Here is a 24,288-nt window from a genome sequence, read left to right as displayed (position 1 = left end):
AGCACAAGACACTAACTACTCAACCAAGCAATCAAGTCAGGATGGAGTCACCCTTAGGTTTAGGGTGGGCTCCAAACCCACTTAACTTTTAATAAAATTAAAAGTTAAGTAGAGGGGATAAAAAAAAAATAAGGGAAAGAAAATAAGAAGGGAAAAATATGGAGAGGTATGTCGGGTGAAGTTGTTGGCATGTGGAAGTGGGATAACACATGACAATGGGTTGTTGCACGTATGTGGTAGAGAAGAAGGGTTTTTCAATAATATCCTAATTCGTTTTAAATTGATCAAATCATTTAATCTATCACTTGTTTTAGTTATAATTTCCACTTGTTTTAGTTATAATTTGTAAAATCAAATCCAAATCAATCCCGATTTAAATCAACATAATCTTTATCTTCATGCCTCTCTGTTCAATTTAGTTTGAATTCAATCCAATTTTAATTCAACACCCTCACTTCATGTTCACTGAGTTGGTTCATTTGTTTTTTTTTAATTAGTACTTAATAACTGACATATTCACAATATATGAGGATAAAAATATGATGGTGCTAGCAGTATATATGATTCTTGTAATGCATTACAAGCTCTTTTCTTAAAAGATTGTTCATGTACATTTTATATATATTATTTCATTTATCGACTTTAACTAACATTAACTATAGTTGTTGAAAAAAATATATTCATTTAGTTATTCTTTTCAAAATTGGATTTCATTTGTAATCTCATTCGTGCATCTCTTAAACGCCATGCTAAGATACACTCTGCTCAAAGAATTGAAGTTATGCATATGGTAACTGCCAGTGGCGGATCCAGGAATTCAATCATGGAGGGACGGCCGCGATCTGAGTGCGGCGATTTTTTTTTGAATAATAACTTCTATGTAATTAAAAAATATTTTTAAATAACTTGGTATACAGGAGAAAAAGATACAATATTATGAAAAAAAACTCGTACAATAATATTAAAATATTAAAGCAATCTACTAACGAATACATGACAATTGCATTCTTCGAGACTCCATGTTCTGAAAACGTTATAAAATTGGCTCATTGTCGACAGTATTAAAAACATCTTTCTCGATATAGACTACCAAACTATCATTCATCCATTCATCTCCAATCCTGTTTCGCAAATCTGTTTTGACAATATTCATTGCCGAAAACACTCTTTCAACGGTTGCAGTAGCAACTGGAAGAAGTAAGGCTAACTCAATCATCCGATAAACCAAAGAAAACACACGGTTCTTCATTGTTTCAATCATTTTCTTTGCAAGAGCTCCCAAATCTGAAATGCCTTCAAACCGTTCATCTGATCTGACGTCATCAATATATGTTTCAAACTCTTGTTCAACCAACATACGCTCACTCCAAGAAAAATCATCCTCATAAAAATGAACCAGACGTACTAATTTCTGTACATCAAATCTAGAGAACGAATTCCTAGGATCAAGGCATGACATATAAATTAACAAATCTATAGTTGTTTCAGAGAAACGACTATCCATCTCCTGTAGAATAATATCGATAACCTACAATTTAAAAATCAAACAACAACAAAAAATAGTAAATATGTTACTGTTTAAAAGAATTTAATTGACGGTAAACAAAAAAAAGAATTATGAAGTTACCTCACAAAAGATTTCAACATGGTAGTAGTGATAAAAATTAACATTTTTCCCATCTCTCTTCAAACGACTACGGCTGTTGATGTTATCTGTCATATTAATTATTTCAATGGAATGAGTGTTACAAAACTTCTTCACATCCTCAAGTAAAATATCCCATCCAGAATCTCTCAACTTTTGCAATTTGCATTTCACATTATTGATCAAATGCATCGCATTCACAATATTTTGATCTTTCTCTTGTAGAACGGTTGACAAATGATTTGTGATTGCCAATATATGTTTCATCAATAGTAGAATAAGCACAAATTCATACCTCTCCATTCTTTCAACCAAAGTTCTACTTAAACCCTTAGAAGAACGATCACCATCATCAATTAAATTTTGAAGAACCTCTATAACAGATGGCCACATTTGTTCAATACGACATAAAGTTGAATGATGAGACCCCCATCGTGTATCTCCAGGTCTAGCTAGACTAGTTTCTTGGTTTAGTCCTCTACCAGAACTAATCTCTCCTCTTTCAAGAAGTTTAACTTTTCTATCATGTTCAAGTTGTCAAAATTTGTAGGCCCTTTTGTAAGATGATGCAGATGTGTTCTCAATCGAACCAACAATCCTCATGAAATCACAAACATATTGATTTGCTTGAGCAACAGCTACAACCACTAGCTGGAGTTGATGAGCAAAACAATGAACATACAATGCATACGGATTTTCGTTCATTATCAGTGACTTTAAGTCATTAAATTCTCCAAACATATTTGAAGCATCATCATATCCTTGACCCCTCAATCTCGCCACTGACAAACCATACATAGCAAATAAAGAGTCGATTGCCTCCTTCAAACAAGCAGCTGTAGTTGTTGCAACATGAACTACAGCTATAAATCGTTCAATCACCTCTCCATGTTTGTTCACATATCTAATAACAACTGTCATTTGCTCTTTCACTGAACAGTCACGAGCCTCATCAAGTAGTAAAGTGAACCACCTATCTCCAAGATCAGCTAGAATAGCATTTGTGGTCTCAACTGCACAAGCATTCACCAATTGCTTTTGAATTTTTGGGGCAATCATTTGATTATTCCCAGGTGCATTCATTCCAACAACTGCCACAACTTCTGGACACTCTGAGCTATACCATTTGAGCAATTCTAAAAAATTTCCTCTATTGGATGATGTTGAAGACTCATCATGTCCCCGAAAAGGCAATCCTTGTAACAACAAAAATCGAATTACTTTTAAAATAGAAGTCAAGCGTTTGCAATAAGCAACTTCAAGCTCATGTTTCCCCGATGAAAATGAATACTCCACACTTTGTCTTTGATTCTTGAAACCCTCAAACTGTATTCTTGCCTCATTGTGCGCACTACCAACTCCACCTACATGCTCATTGAATTTTTCAATTGCTTTTTTCCAATTTAGAAAACCAGATCTCGTAAACACATCATCTCCTCCAAACCCTATATTACTAGGTCTAAAAAGATAACACCAGAAACAAAAGGTTGCATCCTTTGAAACACTATACTCCAACTAATCACGATCTTTAAACCAAACCTCTCTGAAACATCTATTGTCTTTACCCATTTTTTTTCTTGGAAAATTATGGCCTCGAGGTTGACAAGGGCTCATAGCAACATATTCTTTTCGAATACGATCTCTAGCACCAACATCATACTCTTCAATCAATTTTCGTAAACCAGGATCAACAACAATTTCTACTTCACTACTCAGATTTTCAATATTTTCAAATAAAATTTGTGGAGGAAGAGGAGGAGGTGGTGGTGGTTGTGGTGCAGGAGTAGACTCTTCATCCGGAACACTAGACGATTCAATTGAACTTCTAGGCCTCTTTGCAAAATATTTCAACATTTTCTACAAATTATAATGTATGGGAAAAAATTATCAACATAAAGTAATGTGAACAATTTAACAATAACACAAATAAATTATTTACCATCATTCATCAACAATTCTTTTAAAAAACATAAAATTAATTTAGCATAAATTATCAATATTCACAAATTACCATTAACTAACTACTAATAAAAAAACTAATTACATATCCAGAGTTTATACAAAAATTAAATTATAAATTATCCAACCATTAAATATGCAAAATCTAAATTTTCAATTATCCAACAATTAAATATAAAAAACAACTAAACATTTAAACTATCAAAATTTTAAATTGTTAATTGTATCATACATTATAATCAAGAAACAATCAAACAATTATTAAAAAAAATAAAATAAAATAAAATAAAATCCAATAATCCACTTATTTGAAGGGCGAAGGCTGAACTTTGAAGGCTTCACCTTTGGGCTTTGGTGTTTTGCCGCTTTGATTGGTACTCGGCAGAGAGAAAAAAAAATCTTCTGCCTTGGTCGGCGCTCGGCAGAGAGAAAAAACAAAGGACGAGTTTGTGAGTGGCGCTGCGGCGGGAAAAAAAAATGGAGGAGAGCAGGAAAATTAGTTCACACTTAAAAAAGCAATTGGTTTGACACGTGGTTCACAATTAAATTGAAAAAAGTAATTGGAAAAATATAAAAAGTAAAGATTTATATGGAAACATGTCAAAAAAGTAAGCCTTCATAAAAAGCAATTAAAAACGTGAATCGGTGAATGGGTCTTCCGTCTTCGTCTCTTCGACTTCGACGCGACTCCGCCTACGGTGGTTTTTTCTCCGGCTGCTAGCTGCTGTGAGTGAAGAAGGAAAATAGTGAGCTTGTAGCAATGGAAATCAAAACCATCCACAACAAGGTTGTCTTAAGTAAAGAGGAAGGAGAACTATCCCTGATTTTTTTTTTGTTCCGCCGGCAAGAGGGGGTCTATGTAGGTAAGAGACACCAACTAACTACCTATCCTCCTACCTCCCCGTGCTCATTAGTGATATTATTCATCTACCAGCCCATAGCCTTAGCTATCCTCGACGTCCCTACCCTCCCATCCCTCCCTGTCTGCTCTGCCTCATATAATTGTACACAATTGGAACGGGTGGATTGGCTAAAGGAGGGGTGAATAGCCTTGAAATTAAAAAATTAACACTTCTCTTGATTCTAGCTTAGCAAGAACACACTATTAATTAATTAAAATAAATGACATAAAAGAAATAAGTAAGGAGATTTAGAATTTTACTTAGTTACAACCTGGGTGGTTGTTAATCTAAGACAATAGAAAGCATAATATCAAAACTTCTTCTTTGACAAAGGTTGAAGGCTAAGAAGTCCCTTATATAGTTAAACTCTTAGAAAGAAATACAGAAGTTATAGTACTGGCGTGTATTTTACAATTGGCTTCAGGGTTCTATTTATAGCTCAATGGTTAAAATGATCATTTTACTGATATGGCAATTCAGAGTACCTCGAACAGTTGGAAACTCCTCCAAGTAGATAAAACTTTATCCATGCAACGTTTAAAAATTTGATCTAGTGGCATCAGATTCCCCTCGATTCACCGAAAGTGTCTCAATTGTTGTTGACATGATTCCCGCTACTTATCCACGTCGCAACGGTTCTGTGCATCGAAGGTGCTTATAGTTGATCTGTGGCACCTCGGGTACTGTTCATCTAAGGCACCTCCAGTGACTTCTGTTGTAGCGACTCGGTAGGATATCTGAGGCGCATCTAATCAACTGAGGCAGCTTGGGTCTTCAAGTCTTTATAGTCAACTTCTGAGTTGACCGCTTTCTGACTTTACTCGCTTGGGTGATGCTTCGGTCATCCAGAGTTGAGCTCACATAAACCTAAATCTGACCTTCTCCTTGAGAAGACTTTCTCCCTGGCTTCTCGTCCCTCGGACGCTCTGCACACATCTTTCTCGCTCCACTAGTGTATTGTTACATAACTTCTCATCCTTTGGATGTACCAAGCCCGTCAACTCCCTTTTCATATCATTCTTCTCGCTCGTTTGTCTTTCACTTGACTTCTTCTATTCCTATGTCCTTGCACACTCAAACACAAGGCATCAAATATACAAGGGCAAACTTAACTCACTTAATCATATCAAAACTAACTCGAGATACTTATAATCTTTTTTTTTTTATGTGTATCAACCCGAGTTAAGGTTAAGGCAAACAAATAAGAAAAATGATTTATAAACTTCAATTAAGTACAAATATCAAATTTTATAATTAAGTACAAGCAATAAACATTGCAATCTCCACCTTAATTTAACCATCATAATTTCTGCTCTTTTGATCACAAAAAAAATAAGGAAAAATAATACGAAAAAAGAGAAAAAAAATTGAAATATTTTATAGGGGTTGTACACAGATTATCCAAGGTTGTGTCTTTTTACTGAAATTATTTTGTAAAGAAAATAATTTTTAAGAATTAAATCTCAAATTTGCCAAAAAAAAATTGAAAATTATTTCTAAGTTTTGAAAAAAGGAAAATTATCCTAAACTCCCTACATGCAAACATTTGTTCCTCCTTAGTCCCTGTGTTAGAAAACATTTGTTTTCACTCCCTGCATGCAAATATTTCTTTGCTTCAACTCCCTAATACATATTGATTTTACCTAATTGCCCTCATTGTTTAGGTGCAAAAAGTCCAAAATGAGGTATCATTCTTCTCAAATTCAGTACCATTTAACTAGAATATAGCATATTTTCTATCAATTAGGTTGTTCCGATTGATTAGAATCAATTGGTTTGTCGTGAATGAATAGAAGTTATAAAAGTTCCAAAATGAGGTATATTTCTCCTAAATTCAGCCTCATTTAACTAGAATTGAGTATATTTTATCGATTGGGAATTGATCGGCAAGTGATTCATTTGTCATGAGGGAATAGAAGGTACAAAAGATCTAAAATAAGATATAATTCCTCCTAAATTTAGCATCATTTAACTACAATCGAGTATATTTTCTATCCCATTAAGTCATGCTCAATGGGATAGAAAATATACTCGATTTTAGTTAAATGATGTTGAATTTAAAAGAAATTATACCTCATTTTGGACTTTTTTTATTAAAAAAGAGATTTTGACTTTCAAGGTTGATTGGATTCGATGAACATGGTCCTTGATGGTTTAGGGTAGAAGTCAACATTAGAAATTGGGAGGGAAAGAATGAGTATTAGTGAATTTTAATTAAAACTGAGAGCAATGAGATAAATTGGTGTCCATTGGGGAGCTAAAGCAAACAAATATGTTTGATTAGGGAGTTGAAATAACTTTTTTCTTACCTAGGGACTAAGGGTAAAGTTTAAGTTGTGGTTGGGGATTTTTATATAATTTACCATTTGAAAAACCCTGAAAATTTTTGTAATGGCCAAATTTATTTAGATAATGATAAAAAATTTCACAAGAAAATTATTTTCTTATAACCAAAATAAATATTTTTTGTATAGAAATATGTATTTTTCAAATGAAATGCTTAAAATAGATTTTGACGTATAAAAATCTTGCTAATTTTTTAAAATATTCAAAATCTAGCCATTATTTTTGGAAAATTCAAAATTTTTAAGAATTTATTGTTGGTGCAATTTTTCTAGATCAAGGTTGATTGGTTTGACTAAGCTTAAATTAGCTCAAGCTTGAGTATTGCTGTTTGAGTTTTGATGTTTGACAATATATAAAGATTGCAGGTGCAATTGTCTGTTTGGGGAAGTTAGTCAAGGTTGACGAGTTTAATATGAGAAGAGTCAAGTAGGTCAAGGTTGACTGGATACTTGATTGGAAAGTCCTAACTGGAGGTTAGGCAAGGGCAAGTCCAACGGGAAGGTTGGCGGAAATGAAAATCCAAGTGAGTCAGATTGACTAGACACTTGGTGAGAAAATCTTGGTGAGTGAAGTCAAGTGAAAGCCCTAGTGAGTGAAGTCATGTGAAAGTCCTAGTGAGTGAAGCTAGGAAGAAGGAAATCTTGGTAAGTGAAGTCAAGTGAAAGCCCTAGTGAGTGAAGCTGGGTAGAAGGAAATCCTAGTGAGTGAAGTCAGGTGAAAGTTTTAGTAAGTGAATCTAGGCAAAAGAAAATTATGGTGATTGAAGTCAGGTGAAAGACCTAGTGAGTGAAGCTAGGTAGTGGGAAAAGTCATGGTAAGTGAAGTCAGACATGTGGAAATCTAGGTGGGTCAAGGTTGACCAGACACCTGGTGTTGGGAAGTCCAAGTGGATCAAGGCTGATTGGACACTTGGCACGAGATGTTAAGTCCAAGTAGGTCACGGTTGACCAGACACTTGGCACAAGGAGAAAAGTCCAAATGGATCAAAGGATTGATCGGACACTTGGTGGCAAAGTCTTAACAGGTCAAGGTTGACCAGATGCTAGGCAATGTGAAGTCCCGATAGGTCACGGTTGACCAGATGTTGGGCAAGAAACCCTAGACTTAGGTTTGGAAGTTAGTGTTTGGTAATCGATTAGGTTAATCGATTACACCGTGTATTAAGAAATTAAGCATTTTGTTTAATCGCTTAAGGAACTTTGTTTGCAAATAGAAAGGGTCGTAATCGATTAGGGCAATCGATTATGGCATGTTTAATTGATTAAGGTAATCGATTAAGTCGTTTGATGCGAGTGCACAAAGAGGTGTCTAATTGATTAGGCACAGCTTAGGCGATTAGATCAATCGCTTAAGGTAGGAATTCATGAATGCACAGAAGCCTTGGTAAGTGATTAAGCAAGGTTGCTTAATCACTTACAGGGCGTTCACATCAAACAGAAACATGCCTAATCAATTAGGCATGTGTAATCGATTAGGATAATCGATTACGCTTGAAAATATAGCCATTATGCAGGTAGAAAAGCCTTTGTGTACGTTGTTCACCGCAACCTTCCTCTCCATTCTTCTCACCCGAGCTCAGATCATCACCGCTAGTTCTTGAGGCTTCTTGGAGACAAATGCTGCTGTAGTTCCAATGTCAAGAGGTGTTTCTAAGCAAGAAGAAGAAGAACCTAAGGTTTCATGTTGTAAATCTTATAAGATTTTATATTGTATTAGGTTCTTTTGTTCTTCGTATTATATTTCTATATTGAGAGCTTGTACGAGGCTTCTCCGCCTCTGAAGTGTTTCCGAGAAGAAGTGTTTTATAATGAATGTGTGAGAGAAGGTCGGATTCTTGGATTAGTCACCTCGTTTGAGGTGGATACCAAGTAAATTTTGGCGTTAGTGTTTGCTTGAGTGTTTTCTACTACAACAACTCATCGATCAAGCGAATGGAACCAATCCCCCCCCCCCCCCAAAAAAAAAAAAAAAAACCCTTTCTAGCTCCTAAAGTGACCCAACATTTATCGCCAAACATTTTCAAGATTAAAAATTTATAAAATATCATATAACGGTCGAAAATTTTCAAGATTTTTGTTGCTAATAGAAAACATATTCGTTTATTAAAGAAAAAATATTAAGCAAAAAAATCGAATAGAAAGTTTATGAAGAATTAATTTTACCAATGCATTTCATCTTTCAACTAATTAAATATGCACATAAAATTAATTTAATAAGTTAGGACATATTTTAGAATCAAAAATAAATGATTGTCTAATGAATTATTTAAATATTTTCATAGAATATCATTTTTGTAACTTTTATAATTTGACCCTTATGATTTCTCAAATACTGATTTAGTCCTCCATAATTTCTAAAATTAAAAATAAAAAAAAAAAATTTAAGCCGGCAAAATTCTTTTTAAATTTCAATATTTCTATTTTTCATTTAATTTTGCATTTTCAACTTTAAGTTTATCAAAATGTTCTAGTAAGTCTACATAGTTTTTCTTTGCATTTATATATTTTGTCCTAATTTTACATAAAATTCTAAATAACATTTTAATAGCTTCATAAAGTTGATCTAAGGGAAGGCTACATGCCTCATTTACCAAGTCAGACTCATAGGTAGATGCTGCCCCTTCATTGATTCTCTTTTCCGATGTGGCTTCGTCATCTTCTTCTTGGTAGCTAGTCATTAGTGCTAATCCGGCATATTCTTCTTTCTCGGATTCAAATGATGAATATTCGTTCCACGTCACTTTGAGGTTTTTGTGCTTTGATTTTCTTAGCCCTTTTTTTATTTTCTTTTCCTTTGCTTCTTAATTTTGGACAGTTGTCCTTGATATGCTCTTCTTCTTGGCAGTTATAGCAACTTACTTTTCTCTTCCTCTAAACCAGCTTTGTTGTTTGTTTTCTTATCAAAGTTGTTAGATTTAATTTTTTTTATTTCTTATCATAAATGCTTCTTCGTTTTCGTTGAGAGAAGACTCTGAATTCGGTTCATTCTTCTTGGCTAGCAATACCATATTATAATTTGGCTCCTTTTCTTTCCTTTGTACATCGAAATTTGTGTAATTCTAAAGTTGAAAACAAACTTTTTGAGGTATTTACCTTGAGATCCTTAGAGATATAGTAGGAGTCTACTATCGATGTCTAGTCTGGGATACTTGGAAATGTATTTAATGCATATCAGAGTCCCAATTTGACACTGTTTCTCCGACGTTGGTGACTTTATTTATCAACTCCTTGAGCTTTGCGTGCAGTTGAGCCACCTTTTCTCCCTTTTCCATCCGGAGGTTGGTTAGTTGATTTCAGAGTAGGTCTCATTTTTCTAGTTTAGCCTCCAATATTCCTTCATGAAACTCCAAGAACTTCTCTCATTGTTCTTTGGCTAATTCATAGGTGTTGATTCGGTTGACTTCTTAAGGCGGTACTACGCTCAGAAGTGTAGGACCTTTGGTCATTGGTAAGAGGGGAGGTGAATTTCCCTGCAAATACAAAGACACCTTTCTCAGACTTTATAGCATAATTAAAACTAACACTTGCATAAAAGGAATTAAAAAAAAACTAATTAAGAGAAAGAGACACCGAATTTACTTAGTTTGTAATCAGGGGATTGCTAATCCAAGACCTTGAAAAGCACACTAAGATTCTCCTATAGGCAGAGTAACTTCTTACAACGTTGAAACACATAATTACAAAGCTAAAAAAGAAAGGAATTGATTACAAGTGTTCTGTTTTAGCTTCTGGGACCAGGGCTGTATTTATAGCCTTTGTCGGGGAGCTTGGAAGGGTTCCAGGCACCTGAGGGGGATAAACTTTTATCCCCCGTCACAACGGAATGTGCCACATTGCGTTATGGATAAAATTTGGTTCAGGGTGCCCAGAGTCTAGGCGCCTAGACCAAGTCCGGGCATCCCGGACTAGCTCGGAGTGCCCCGGACTGAAAAGTCAGCATTTTGTTGACTTTTGATCCCGGTCTTCCACTCCGGTTCCGTTCGTATTGGTCTGGGTCTTCCGCTCCGGCTCCGCTTGCTTGGGTGATCTCGGCCATTCAGAATAGGACTCACCCAAACTCAACTTTTAGCCTTCGAGCAGTCTTCCGCTCCGACTTCTCGTCCTCGGAAACGCCGTGCACCACCTTCTCGTTCTCCCGCATACACTTCCGCAACACCTTTTCTCTCGGATGCACCGAGCCCATCGACTCTCTCCCGTGTCATCCTTCTCGCTAGCTGTGTCTTTCGCTCAACTTCCTGTGCTCTTAAGTTCCTACACACTTAGACACAGGGGTTAAATACCAATAGGACCTAACTTGACTTGGTTGATCACATCAAAACCACCATGGGGTACTTACAATCTCCCCCTTTTTAATGTGAGCAAACCCAAGTTAAGTTTGGATAAACCATAAAAATAACAGTTATAAAATAAGATTTTTTTTCAAGTGCAAAAATTAAAAATTGTACTCTACTCTACCCCTAGACTTAATTTTTACTACTCCCCCTTTTGATCTCATTAAAAATGGGATACCTTTTAAAAAAATCTACTTAACAACAATAAAAAGTCTAAGGGACAAAAAAATATTAAAAATTTACATATTTTAAAAGAAAATTCATATAAAGTTGAAATTATCATTAAAAAAAATTAATATTTAGAAAATTTTAACATTTGAAAATTTTCTTATAGTTAAGTGATGAAGTTCTCAAAAAAATAATTTTTAAATAATTTCAAAAAAAATTAGCAAACATTTGAAAATATTTTTATAACAACTAATTGCTTAACAGTTAGTCAATTAAATACTTATTTCAATAATTAGTTTTCAGGCTGTGGCGAGACACTAGACCTTCTTAGATATTGGAGCAACAACCACTTTCTAGAAAAATCTTTTTAAAGAAATTAAATATTTAACTTTCTGTTTGAAAGCCAAAAAAATATTAATCTAAATATGATTTTGGAACCCAAAATAGATTCCTTCCTATAAGATTAATCAAAATTTTCTTAGGAATATATTTCTGTGATATTTTTCTAATTTGGCCCTTATGAAATCTATAATACCAATTTAATCCTTTATAGTTTTTAAAATTTAAAGCAGGAAAATTTGAACATGCAGAACTTTTTAAGTTTTCTATTTGTTCCTTTAAATTATCATTTTCAATTTCCAATCTATTAAGCTCCTCAATTAAGCATGACTTTGCTAAGATTCTTTTTATTTCTAAATTCTTATTTTTCAAATTATCATTTTTACTTTTTAATTTGTACATTGATTTAGTCATAGACTTAATATCGAAATAGAGTTGATCAGGAGGTAAAAGACATACCTCACTTACCATGTCAGATTTGAAGCTTGATTCTCCCCCTTCTTCGTTGCTTTGGTCTGATGTCGCTCCCCCTTCATCGATGTTAGCTTCTGGGGTGCGTTGATCTTTGTCGCTAGCCATCAGTGCTAGTCCAACATATACTTCTATTTCTGACTTGGATGATGAGCTTTCATCCCAAGTAGCCTTGATATTCTTGTGTTTGTTTGGCTTGGGCCCCTTGTCTTTTTCCTTTTTGTTCTCCGGACAGTCCTCCTTTATGTGTCCTTCCTTTTGACACAAGTAGCATCAAACTTTTCTTCTATTTTTTTGGAGTTTTTCTGTTATGCATTTCTTTAAATTTATTAGATCTAAAAAATTTCCTAAACTTCCTTACCATATAAGCTTCTTGGTCTCCTTCCAGATCTGAGTCTGACTCGGGTTCGTCCTTCTTGGTGGCTCTCAGTGCCAGGTTTTGGCTTGACTCTTTACTTGATCTTGCACATCTGGATTCATGTAATTCTAAAGTTGAAAACAATTCTTCTAGTGTACTTACCTCCAAGTCCTTTGAGATATAGTAGGCGTCGATTATTAAGATCCATTATGGAGTCCTAGGAAAGGCATTAAGCGTGTAAAGTACTAAGTCTCGGTTGGTTAATATTTCACTAAGGTTGATCAGTCCGGTGATCAGTTCCTTGATCTTCACGTGTAGTTGGGCTACCTTCTCACCTTTTTCCAAACATACGTTTATTAGTTGATTTCGAAGAAGGTCGGTGTTGGATCGTGACCCACGTGAGAGGGGGGTGAATCACGTGGTTTTCAAAATACTTCTTTTACGATTTTTAAAAACTCGAGTACGTAGCGGAAAGTAAATAAGAAAGCACCAGAAAAACACGAGCAGTTTTTTACTTGGTTCGAAGCCTTCGGTGACTCCTACTCCAAGGCCGAGGTCCCGCGGACCTATCGATGGACACTCCACTAAAAATCTCTTCTGGTACCCCCGGAAGAGAGAATCGAGTACAAGAAAAGTTAGACCAAGTGCAACACCCTGCACTTGTCCTTTTATAGTAATTTTAGTACAAAAAGAAATGTTACCAACACTTTCGAAGATAGAAATGATAACGCTTTGTGTTGAAGTCTATCTGTCGGGCGCGATCGGAACTCCTCGGAGTAGTCGTCGAGCTTAACAGCTTTGCAGTAGAGTCATAGCAAGAACCTATGAGACAGAGGCTCAAATGTGCACACAATAACTTGTATCTTGTTATTGTATAAGTGTCTACTTAAGACTGCCTTATAAAGGGCTTGGAGGGCGCCTCCCATAGCCATGGAAGGCACCTCCAATAGGCAAAAGCTATCTCAATTTCATTGGCACTTATCCGCAACGAAGTTAAATTTTATCCACGGAGTGCGCCTTCCATAGTCATGGAAGGAGCCTTCTATGAACAGTACCGAGACGCCCTTGGGTACTGTTCACCCGAAGGCAACTTTGCTTTTTTACTTGCTTTCTTGCCCTGCAGCAAATGTGGTAGTCTAAATACCCTGCAAGACAAGTGTTAGCACATATATAATAAATAGAGTAATTAGTTCCTGTCCTCCCAGAACCAAGAACTAGTCAAGGTCTCAGTTTAGGGATCCCAAATGGACCTAAACTAGACTGATGCCTACTATCCCTCAACTGGAATGCGTCCTCACAGTCACTCTCCTCTAGTGACTTACCTTTACTTACCTTTTGCCAGACATCCGGTCAGCCCGTCAACTAGTCTGGACTTCGTGTCAGCTATCCGGTCGGTCCGTCGACCTAGCTGGACTTCGTGCCAGCTATCCGATCAGCCCGTCGACCTAGTTGGACTTCGTGCCAGCTATCCAGTCGACTCGTCGACCTAGTTGAACTTCCCTACAACACTGAGTTAGCACAATAGATAAAATTGTAAGGTAAAACATTGTTAATAGAATTCAGGATTCACTGGTCTAGCCGATCGCGTGCGATCGACCGGAAACCAGTCAGTCACATATAACCTAGGGTTATCTCCGCTTAGGGTTGCCTAGTTTCACTCACTAGGACTTCCATTGCTTGGCTTCACTCACCAGGACTTCCTCCACCTAGCTTCACTCACTAGGGCCCAACTTCACTCACTAGGACTTTCGCCACCTAGCTTCACTCACTAGGACCTAGCTTCACACACCAGGACTTCCACCACCTAGCTTCACTCACTAGGGCCTAGCTTCACACACCAGAACTTCCCCTACCTAGATTCACTCACTAAGGCTTGGCTTCACTCACCAGGACTCCCACCACCTAGCTTCACCCACTAGAGCCCGGCTTCACTCACCAGGGCTTCCACTTTGCCTAACCTTTGGTTAGGACTTACCTTTGCTAGTCATCTAGTCCTGACTAGATTTCTCTCTCCCAAACATCAAGTCTTATTTGGATCAACCCTTGGTCAAGTTGACCAAACTTAGGTATATTATCAAACATCAAAACCCTAGAGGTTGATTGCACCAACAATCTCGTCGTGTGAGCTTCGTTTCGGATGTGCCTTCGTGGAGTTCCAGGAATTTCTCCCAGAGTTCTTTAGCCGACAAGTAGCTTCCGATGTGGTTGACTTCTTGAGGCGGCAACACACTCAGCAAGTGATATTTTGCTCTGTTGTTGGTGACGAAATCACTTTGTTCCTTCTTCATCCAAAGATACTCATCTTTCTCTATGCCTTGTTGATCTTTTGGAACTACAAAATCATATTTAATAATTAAAAGAATTTCAAAATTAATTTTTAGAAATACCTCCATTTGACGTTTCTAATGCGCGAACTCCCCCTCTAACTTTAGCGGGACAAGGCTTGGTCCGACCATTGATTTTGCTTCAGACGGCAGTTAGTCCTTCTAAAGCGAACTTGACTCTGATACCACTTGTAGAACCCTTGCCAACCAGTAAGAGGAGGATGAATTGCCCTGTAAATACAAAGACACCTTTCTCAGACTTTACAGTATAATTAAAACCAACACTTGCATAAAATAAATTAAGAAACTAATTAAGAAAAGGAGGCACCGAATTCACTTGATTTGTAATAAGAGGATTGCTAATCCAAGACCTTGAAAAGTGCACTAAGATTCTCCTCTAGGCGGAGTAGCCTCTTACAATGTTGAAGTACACAATTACAAAGCTAAACAAGAAAATAATTGATTACAAATGTTCTGTTTTAGCTTCTAGGACTAGAGTTGTATTTAGCCCTGGTCGGGGCGCCTGGAAGGGTTTCAGGCACCTAGTGGGGATAAACTTTTATCCTCGTCGTAATGAAAATTGCCACGTCACGTTCTGGATAAAATTCAATTTTGAGTGCCTAGAAGGGTTCCGGATGCTCGAAAGGGTTCCAGACGCCCGGAGTCCCGAACAGGTCCAGGCACTCCGGACTAGATTGGGGCGCCCCGGACCCAAAAGTCAGCATTTTGTTGACTTTCGATCTCGGTCTTCCGCTCCGGTTTCGCTTACATTGGTCCAGGTCTTCCGCTCAGGATCTATTCGCTTGGGTGATCTCGGCCATCTGGAATAGGGCTCACCCGAACCAACTTTTGGCCTTTGAGCAATCTTTCGCTCCAGCTTCTCATCCCTCAAAAATATCGTGTGCCTCCTTCTCGTTCGCCCGCATATCCTTCCATTGTACCTCGTCTCTCGGACGCACCGAGCCCGTTTGCTCTCTCCCATGACGTCTTTCTCGCTAGCTACGTCTTTCGCTCGACTTTCTATGCTCCTAAGTGTAAGGAACTATAGCGCTAAACATGCCGAAAAGCGCAGCGGAAAAATAAGTTCCTATCTAGAAGATCCATACAAAGGAAATCATATACTAAGTTTTGTTAAAAGATATATACCTTTGCTACATGCCCTTCGCAATCCCAACAGCAACGTTTCTTTAGGATGTAGATCTCAGCGCGATCAACACGTCTGTGCCTCTACGATATCCACACGAACACGTTCTCCGTCCATCTCACGAACTCACGAAATGGAGAAAGAAACAACCAAAGGTTGTGCTAGCAACCTCTTGTGGAAGTTTTGGCCAAGAGTGGAAGAAGGAAGGAGAGCAAAAACCAAGAAGATCACATCACCCAAAAGGTTACTTCATCTATATAAGGTGACTTCACAAAAGGGTTACTTTACCAAATAGGTTACTTCACCAGAAGGCTACTTTACCAAAAAAGGTTACTTCACCTAAATGTTACTTTTACAAATGTCTTTTGTATTCATCCAATGAATACAAAAATGCTTTTGTCTCTTGATCTTCCTTTTGATTAATGATAATATATTAATCTCTATTAATATTCATTAATCATAATAGGTTGGATTTAGAATATTGGATTAACCATTAACCCAATAAGTCATTAACCCAATAAACTAATGAGTCTAACCCATTACTCAATAAGTCTAATCCGAATTCATTCGAGTCTAACTCAATGTGTATAATTTGGATTAAACTTAACCTCATAATCCATTTCCAAATCAACATGTTCTTTGTGTATGACCTAATAGACTCTCATAATGTTGGCAATGTATCTAAAATCATCTTAGATGCATAAGCAATGAGTGACATCTAGCAATGCATCATTGCTACACAAGTGACGACAATGTCGAGATCCGACCTAACCTTTCCGTGTCTATTATCTTGTATGACTCAATCCTTCTATTCTTGATATATAGATTGATTAATAAGGCATAGAACATGTTATCCTCTTATCAATCTTTGTATTTCTTGATCTCTAAGTAGACACACTAAATCAAATAAGCTCAATATCGCATATTGACTCATTTGAGCATGACCATACATTCTTGTGTCCTACTAATCAAGGAGCCCACAAATATCACTTTCGTTATATGAAAGGGATAGATCTCATCTACATCACTCACATCCCTCCACATAACTTATTGCATACCCAGTAATCGACTTTATAGTCCACCTTGTTACAAGTGGTGTTTGGCGATACCAAAGTACACAACTCCTTATGTAGGAAACTATAGTGACTTCAGGTCTAAGGACTATTCATACCAATAGTCACATAGAATATTTATGACACTCATATAACGATCCATGAAACATTCTCATGGTAGGCCAGTCAGTATATATTCTCTAATATATACTCATGTGTCGACCTGATATCTCATATCCATGACTTGTGAAATTAAGTCATCCGTTGACCTACATGCTAGTCTCAATGTATTAATATTGTCCTTGCATATTAATGCATGACTAGAAATAGTTAAGAGTAGTGTTCTATGTATATCTACAATATCTCACTATCAATTTAACCAATTGACATGTTGTAGATTAGAACCTCCTACTTTAGGACATTATTATACTTATTCATTCGGCACTGAATTGAAATAAATATAATAACCAACTTTACCTTTTATTAATAATAAAATATGATACAAAAGGAGCCATTTTCAATCATCTCATAATTGGTACTAAGGTTAATACTAACACTAAGTTCCTGCACAGTTAGACATAGGGGTTAAATACCAACAGGACCTAACTTGACTTTGTTGTTCATGTTGGAAGCCCAAGGTTGCTTTTGGTGTGATCAACCAAGTTAGGTTAGGTCCTGTTTTGATTTAATCCCTGTGTCTAAGTGTGCAGGAGCTTAGGAGCACAGGAAGTCGAGCAGAAGATGCAGCTAGCGAGAAGGATGGCACCGGAAGAGAGTCGACGGGCTCGGTGCATCTGAGGGACGAGATAGCTGCAGAAGAGTACACGGGTGGACAAGAAGAACGTACACGACGTTCGAGGGACAAAAGTCGGAGCAGAAGCCTGCTCAAGGAGAAGGCCAAAAATTGGGTTCGGGTGAGCCCTATTTCGGTTGGCCGCAATCACCCAGGCGATCGGAGCAGCAGGAGAGCGAAAGGAGCTGGAGAACACTGCTGGAGATACCCTCAACAAGGTGTTGAAGGTGCCTCCGAAGTGAGCCAGTGCCTCTGCCACTTTAGGCGGAGGGCACCCTCGACTTGGCCAAAATAGTCTTTCACAACGGATAAAGTTTTATCCGCTATCGCCTCGCTGGAGGCGCCCTCAAGCTATGGATAGAATTTTCAGGAGCTATAAAAAAGCTCCTGGAGCTAGGAAATAGATCAACAACTCAAGCATTCATTTCCTAGCAATAGTCTGAGCGTTCAAAGATTGTAAGAGGCTTCTCCACCTACATGAAGGAGATTTCTTCTAGTACTGTCATTGTCTTGGATTAACAACCACCCCGATTGTAACCAATTTAAATTCCAAGTCTCTTTCTTTCAGTTTTGTATTGTTTATTTTTATGTTATTGCTATTAATCTAATTCCAAAACTCGAGAAAGGTCTTCAGTTATTTTCAAGCAAAATCCTCTCCAACCGGCCTATCCAGACCTACAAGTAATATTAGAGCCAAGGACACTTCAGGAGGACTAACCTTCGAACGAAGCACACGAGATGGCCAGATGAAGCATTCACCCACCAAAGTTCGAGGGGGACTTCGCCAACTGGAAAAAGAAGATGAAAGTATTTTCAAGACCAATTTTGATTTATTTTTGATAATGGAGGTTGGTTTTGCAGCACTCAAAGGTAAAGACAAATACCACTGGACCAAAAAGGAGCAGGTTGATTTTGTGGCAAACGACAAAGCAGAGTTCCATCTGCTAAGCATTCTATTGTCATAAGAAGTCAATCGGATCGAAGCCTATGAGTCTGGGAAGGAGCTCTGGGAGAAATTCCTAGAACTACACGAAGGAACCTCGGAGGCAAAACTTGCAAAACGAGACTTATTGCGCAACCAGATCAGCAACCTCCGATTAGAAGAAGATGAAACTGTAGCACATCTTCACTCGAGGATCAAGTAGCTAATCACCGAACTTTCGAATTTCGGAGAAAAGGTAAGCAACCGAGATTTGCTAAGGTACGCATTTAATACCTTCCCTAGAAATAAAGAATGGGCATCATTAGTGGATGGCTATTATATCTCTAAGGACTTAGAATATGTTACTTTAGATGAATTATTCTCTACTTTTGAAGTCCATGAAACAAGATGTGCAAATTCAAAGAAGGAGACAAAGCGCAATGTTGCTTTTAAAGCAAAAATGGATGAACAAGAGTCAGAATCCTCCTTCGATGACGATGAAACAGCGCTGATGGTACGTAAGTTTAAAAAATTATTTAAATCTAAGCAATTTAATCAAGTGTAGGGTAGAAGAAGAAGAAAAATAAAATACTACCACTGTGATGAAGAAGGGCATGTAAAAGACAACTTCCTTAAATTGAAGAAGAAGGACAAAGGCAAAGACAGGAAGCCCATCCAAATGAACAAACACAAGACCCTAAAGGCGATGTGAGACGAAACGTCGTCTGAATTAGAGGTCGAAGCTTTCTCTAGACTTGCATTGATGGCAAGTCACCAAGAAGACGACCACAAAGTAAGTTCGTCCGAAATGAGCATCGAGAGCATCGATGAAGGAGAAGCGTTAATAAAAGAAAGCAGTAGTTGAGGGAGAGATACGGACAACGAGATTGACAAGGTAAGTAAGGTACGATCTCTCCCTCCTGACAAATTATTTAAATTTATAAAATTATTAACTAAAGAATGTTGCAAGTTAGAAAAAGATAACATAGATTTGAAAATACAATTGTCCAAAGCATGTCCGCTATATTTATATGATAATCTGAAAATAAAAAATGATGAATTGAAAATAGAAATAGAATATTTAAAAAATCATGCATGTTCATACAATAAAAATATTAGGAAGTATAGAAATCTGAACTGGTATATTTTAGATTTCATAAGGGTCAAATTAAAAAAAAGCCTAAAAGTTATGTACCCCCAAATTCTTAATTAATTCTGTAGGAAGAAACCTATATTAAGTTCCAAAAACTTGTATAAATTAAAAATGAAATTAGACTTCGGGCTTTCGATAGAAGATTCAATATTTGAATTCATTAAGAGACTTTGTCTAGAAGTGGTTGATGATCCAATAACCAAGAAGACCTAATGTCTCGCCACAGCTTAGAAGCCAATTTCTGAATTGAATATTTAATTGACAAACTGATAAGCAAGGAATAGTTAATTTAAATGCTTTCAATTTTTTTGTCAATAGTTAAACATATTTTTTTCTTAACTTGCAAAATTCACTTAGAATTTTTTTTAATTGCAAGTTTCATTTTTTTCCCTGTTAAAACTTTTTTTTTACCCTTAAATTTTATTAAGTACCCTAATTTTTGTGTGATTAAAGGGAGAGAAGGGAAAATTAAGTCTAGGGGAGGTAGTTCAAAAAATTTAAATTTTGAATATCTTTGCACCTTATTGCATAATTGCAACTTTATTTACTTAGTATTGTAATTTTATTATTTTTACCTTATGATTGTTTTACCCTAATTTAACTTGGGTTGCTCACTTCAAAAAAGGGAGAGATTGTTGGAACCCCAAGGTTATTTTTGGTGTGATCAACCAAGTTAGGTTAGGTTCTATTTTGGTTTAATCCTTGTGTCTAAGTGTGCATCAGCTTAGGAGCACAGAAAGTCGAGCGAAAGATACAGCTAGTGAGAAGAACGACACGGGAAGGGTGCCGACGGGCTCGGTGTGTCCGAGGGACGAGAGAGCTGCAGAAGAGTACACCGGTGGATGAGAAGAACGTACGCAATGTTCGAGAGGCAGAAGCCGGAGCGAAAGCCTGCTTGAGGAGAAGGCCGGAAATTAGGTTTGGGTGAGCCTTATTTCGATTGGTTGCAATCACCTAGGCGATCGGAGCAGCAGGAGAGCTAAAGGAGCTGGAGAACACTGCTGGAGGCGCCCGCAACAAGGTGTTGAAGGCGCCTCCGAAGCGAGCCAGCGCCTCCGCCACCTTCAGGCGAAGGGCGCCCTCGACCTAGCCAAAATAGCTATTCGCAACGAATAAAGTCTTATCTTCTATATCGCCTCGCTAGAGGCGCCCTCCAAACCCTTGGGAGGCTTCCTCAAGCTATGGATAAATTTTTCAGGAGTTATAAAAAGGTCTCTGGAGCTAGGAAATAGATCAACAACTCAAGCATTCATTTCCTAGCAATAGTCTGAGTGTTCAAAGATTGTAAGAGGCTTCTCTGCCTACACGAAGGAGATTTCTTCTAGTGTTGTCATTATCTTAGATTAACAACCACCCCGATTGTAACCAAGTAAAATTCTGAGTCTCTTTCTTTCAATTTTTGTATTCTTTATTTTTATGCTATTGCTACTAATCTAATTCCAAAACTTGAGAAAGGTCTTTAGTTATTTTTCAGGTAAAACCCTCTCCAGCCGGCCTATCCGGGCCTATAGATCATATTAAAACCACCATGGGGTACTTACAAGAAGATGGAACTCAACTTTATCTTTCACCATGAACTTAATCTATTGCTTCTTGTTCCAGTGAAGTTCTTCCTTTTCTTCTTTGCTCTTATCTTTGGGTGGTTCAAGATCATATTTAATTGTTAGAAGAATATCAAAGCCAGTTTTAAATAATACCTTCATGTTGCACTTCCAAAATGGGAACTTCCCTTCGAATTTCGGTGGATGAATACTTAATCTGGCGATCTTCTTATTGCTTTAGTTTATGGTTAGTTCTTTAAAGCATCTAAGCTCTGATACCACTTATTGGATCGGGTAGATTAGCTAGACGGAGGAGAATAGATGACCTGTAATTAAAATTTAATAATTCTCTTTCTTTTGGCTTAGTAAGGACACACTATTAATTGATTAAAATAAATGATATAAAAGAAATAAGTAAGGAGACTCAGAATTATACTCGGTATAACCTGGGTGATTATTAATCCAAGACAATAGAAAACACAATATCAAAACTCCTTTGATAAAGGTCGGAGGCCGAGAAACCCCTTACAACAATTGAACTCTCAAAAAGAAATATAGAAGTTATAGTACCGTTGTGTACTTTATGACTAACTTTAGGGTTCTATTTATAGTTCAACGGTTAAAGTGACTGTTTTATTAACATGGCAGTTTGGGTGCCTCGAACAGTTGGAGGCGCCTTCAAGTGGATAAAACTTTATCCATGCGACGTTCAAAAATCTGATCTGGTGGCATCAGAGGCACCTCGGTTATTGTTGATGTGGATTCCCGATTCTTATCTGTGTCACAACAGTTTTGTGCATCAGAAGCACCTCCAATTGATCTAAGACGTCTCGGATACTGTTCATCTGAGGTGCCACCAGTCAACTGAGGTGCCTCAGGTCACTTCCGCGGTAGCAACTCGGTTGGGCATCCGATGCACCTCTAATCAACTAAGGCACCTTGGGTCTTCAAGTCTTTATGGTTAACTTCTGAGTTGACCATTATTTGACTTCACTCTCTTGGGTGATGCTCCAATCATTTGAAGTTAAGTTCACCCGAACTCAACTCCAATCTTCTCTTTGAATAGGCTTTCTCCATGGCTTCTCGTCCCTCGAACGTTCTGCATGCATCCTTCTCACTCTACCAGTATACTCTTCCGTAGCTTCTTATCCCTCGGATGAGCTGAGCTCGTTGACTCTCTTCCCGTGTCATTATTCTGGCTCACTACGTCTTCCGCTAAACTTCTTGTATTTTTTAAGTCCCTGCACACTCAGGCATAAGACATCAAATATACATGGTTTAACTTAACTCAGTTGATTACATCAAAACTAATCTAGAATATTTAGAGTGACAATATCTAATAGACTGTTGATTGTCATCGCCTCAAACCATATCAATTGGTGTCCTCTCAATCTCTTGACTCCATCCTACCGCCTACCTCATTTGCTCTATCAACATCTGCATTCTCCTCTGGTAGTACATGCCTAGATCACCTCTAGAGATCAACAAGTCGCCTCTGATCACATCTGCATGAGCTCAAGCACCTCTGATCACATCTTCATAGCTCTCATTTGCGGCATTGTCCACTATCATCATCTATCCATATCTACCACCTATAGTCCTCCGCAAGGTCATACTCATACTAGTTTTTTTATCATAGGACATGATAAAAGGCTCTATGTAGCTATCCGATGTATATCCTCGTGATGCAAAATAACACCAAAATGTATACTCTCTCATCCTAAAAAAAATCAAAAGTATACCTCTCTCAATCCTAATGTATATCCTTGCACAAACTGTATACTTTTTGATCTATCAAATTCAGTGTCTAATTTTTTTTAGTTGACATCATGTATTCAGTTTTTTGAATTAACTAATTTTGAAGATGATCAATCTAATCTCATAAAAATTTTGTACTGATCATCATGAGTGCCTAGTTGATGAATTTATAATAAACTCTAGAAAATTTATAAAATCAATCGCTTCTGTCCAATTTAGACGGATAAAAAACTCTAAAAATTGATGAATTTATAAATTCATCCATTTAATATTTTATAATAAGAAAAAAAAACTAATTCATCTTTTTAATAAAAGAAACACCAATAAAATATCTACGATAAAAACTTTTCTCAATTCTTAAATTCATCCTCCCTAATAAACAATGCTTCCGCGTGAGAGGGGTTTCGAGGAGTAGGCCATAATTTGATTACCATGTTAAAATGCTTTCCCTTAAAATCAGGGAAAAAACAAGAGTGGTTAAAATTGTATCAAATCTTATTCTATTTATTTTACTCGGAGATCCTCGAAAATTTTTCAATAGGCATTAGGTATGGAATGGACAGTTGGAGTGTACTATTTAAATTTTAAACAATCTTTTTCAAGCAAGTGTATTGGATGTTTGTGGTAGTTGAGGAGATCGTCTTATTTGATAGAGTTCGTAAATAATGATGATGGCATCAACTCTTAGGTTAGGTTCATAGAGTATTATTCAATTAGATGTCGAGTCAATGTGGTGGGTGCCTTATTGGTCACGAACATAAAATACTAGAGTTTGCAGTAGACGTTTCTACTAACATAGTTGAGTTAGTACTTAAATTATAGTGTTATAATAAAAAATGATTATATTCATTTTTGACACCGTTCATAGTTTATCCTAAATTATATGAAAAGAAATAAATCATATGTTAATTTATAATTGTCCGTCAAATAATTAGAGGTGGAAGAAATTTTTGTTCCTGAGGATATTTATCTATTAAAATTGGATTTGGTTCAATTTTTAAAATGAATATTGACTTTACCTCTCTTTTTCTTCCCTAAACCCCAACATTAATGGGAGTATATAATGTCTTTTATGTTTCTATA

The 24,288-nt window shown here is 36.9% G+C and overlaps 2 protein-coding genes across 2 annotated transcripts; both read right to left on the bottom strand.

Moving 5' to 3' along the window:
• Positions 1-1,033: 1,033 nt before the first annotated feature.
• Positions 1,034-2,038, bottom strand: LOC121997082. Its single transcript, XM_042551329.1, has 2 exons — positions 1,670-2,038; positions 1,034-1,528 (listed from the first exon to the last, which is right to left on the bottom strand). Exons 1-2 carry the CDS (start codon positions 2,036-2,038, stop codon positions 1,034-1,036), a joined length of 864 nt encoding a protein of 287 aa, XP_042407263.1.
• A 144-nt stretch (positions 2,039-2,182) lies between these two features.
• Positions 2,183-2,988, bottom strand: LOC121997074 (zinc finger MYM-type protein 1-like). The gene is made up of 2 exons (XM_042551319.1): positions 2,937-2,988; positions 2,183-2,841 (listed from the first exon to the last, which is right to left on the bottom strand). Exons 1-2 carry the CDS (start codon positions 2,986-2,988, stop codon positions 2,183-2,185), a joined length of 711 nt encoding a protein of 236 aa, XP_042407253.1.
• Between the last annotated feature and the right edge of the window lie 21,300 nt (positions 2,989-24,288).

The sequence above is a fragment of the Zingiber officinale genome, chromosome 1A (assembly GCF_018446385.1).
Source record: "Zingiber officinale cultivar Zhangliang chromosome 1A, Zo_v1.1, whole genome shotgun sequence".
Lineage (NCBI taxonomy): Eukaryota > Viridiplantae > Streptophyta > Magnoliopsida > Zingiberales > Zingiberaceae > Zingiber > Zingiber officinale.
This window is presented reverse-complemented; position numbering and strand designations above follow the sequence as displayed.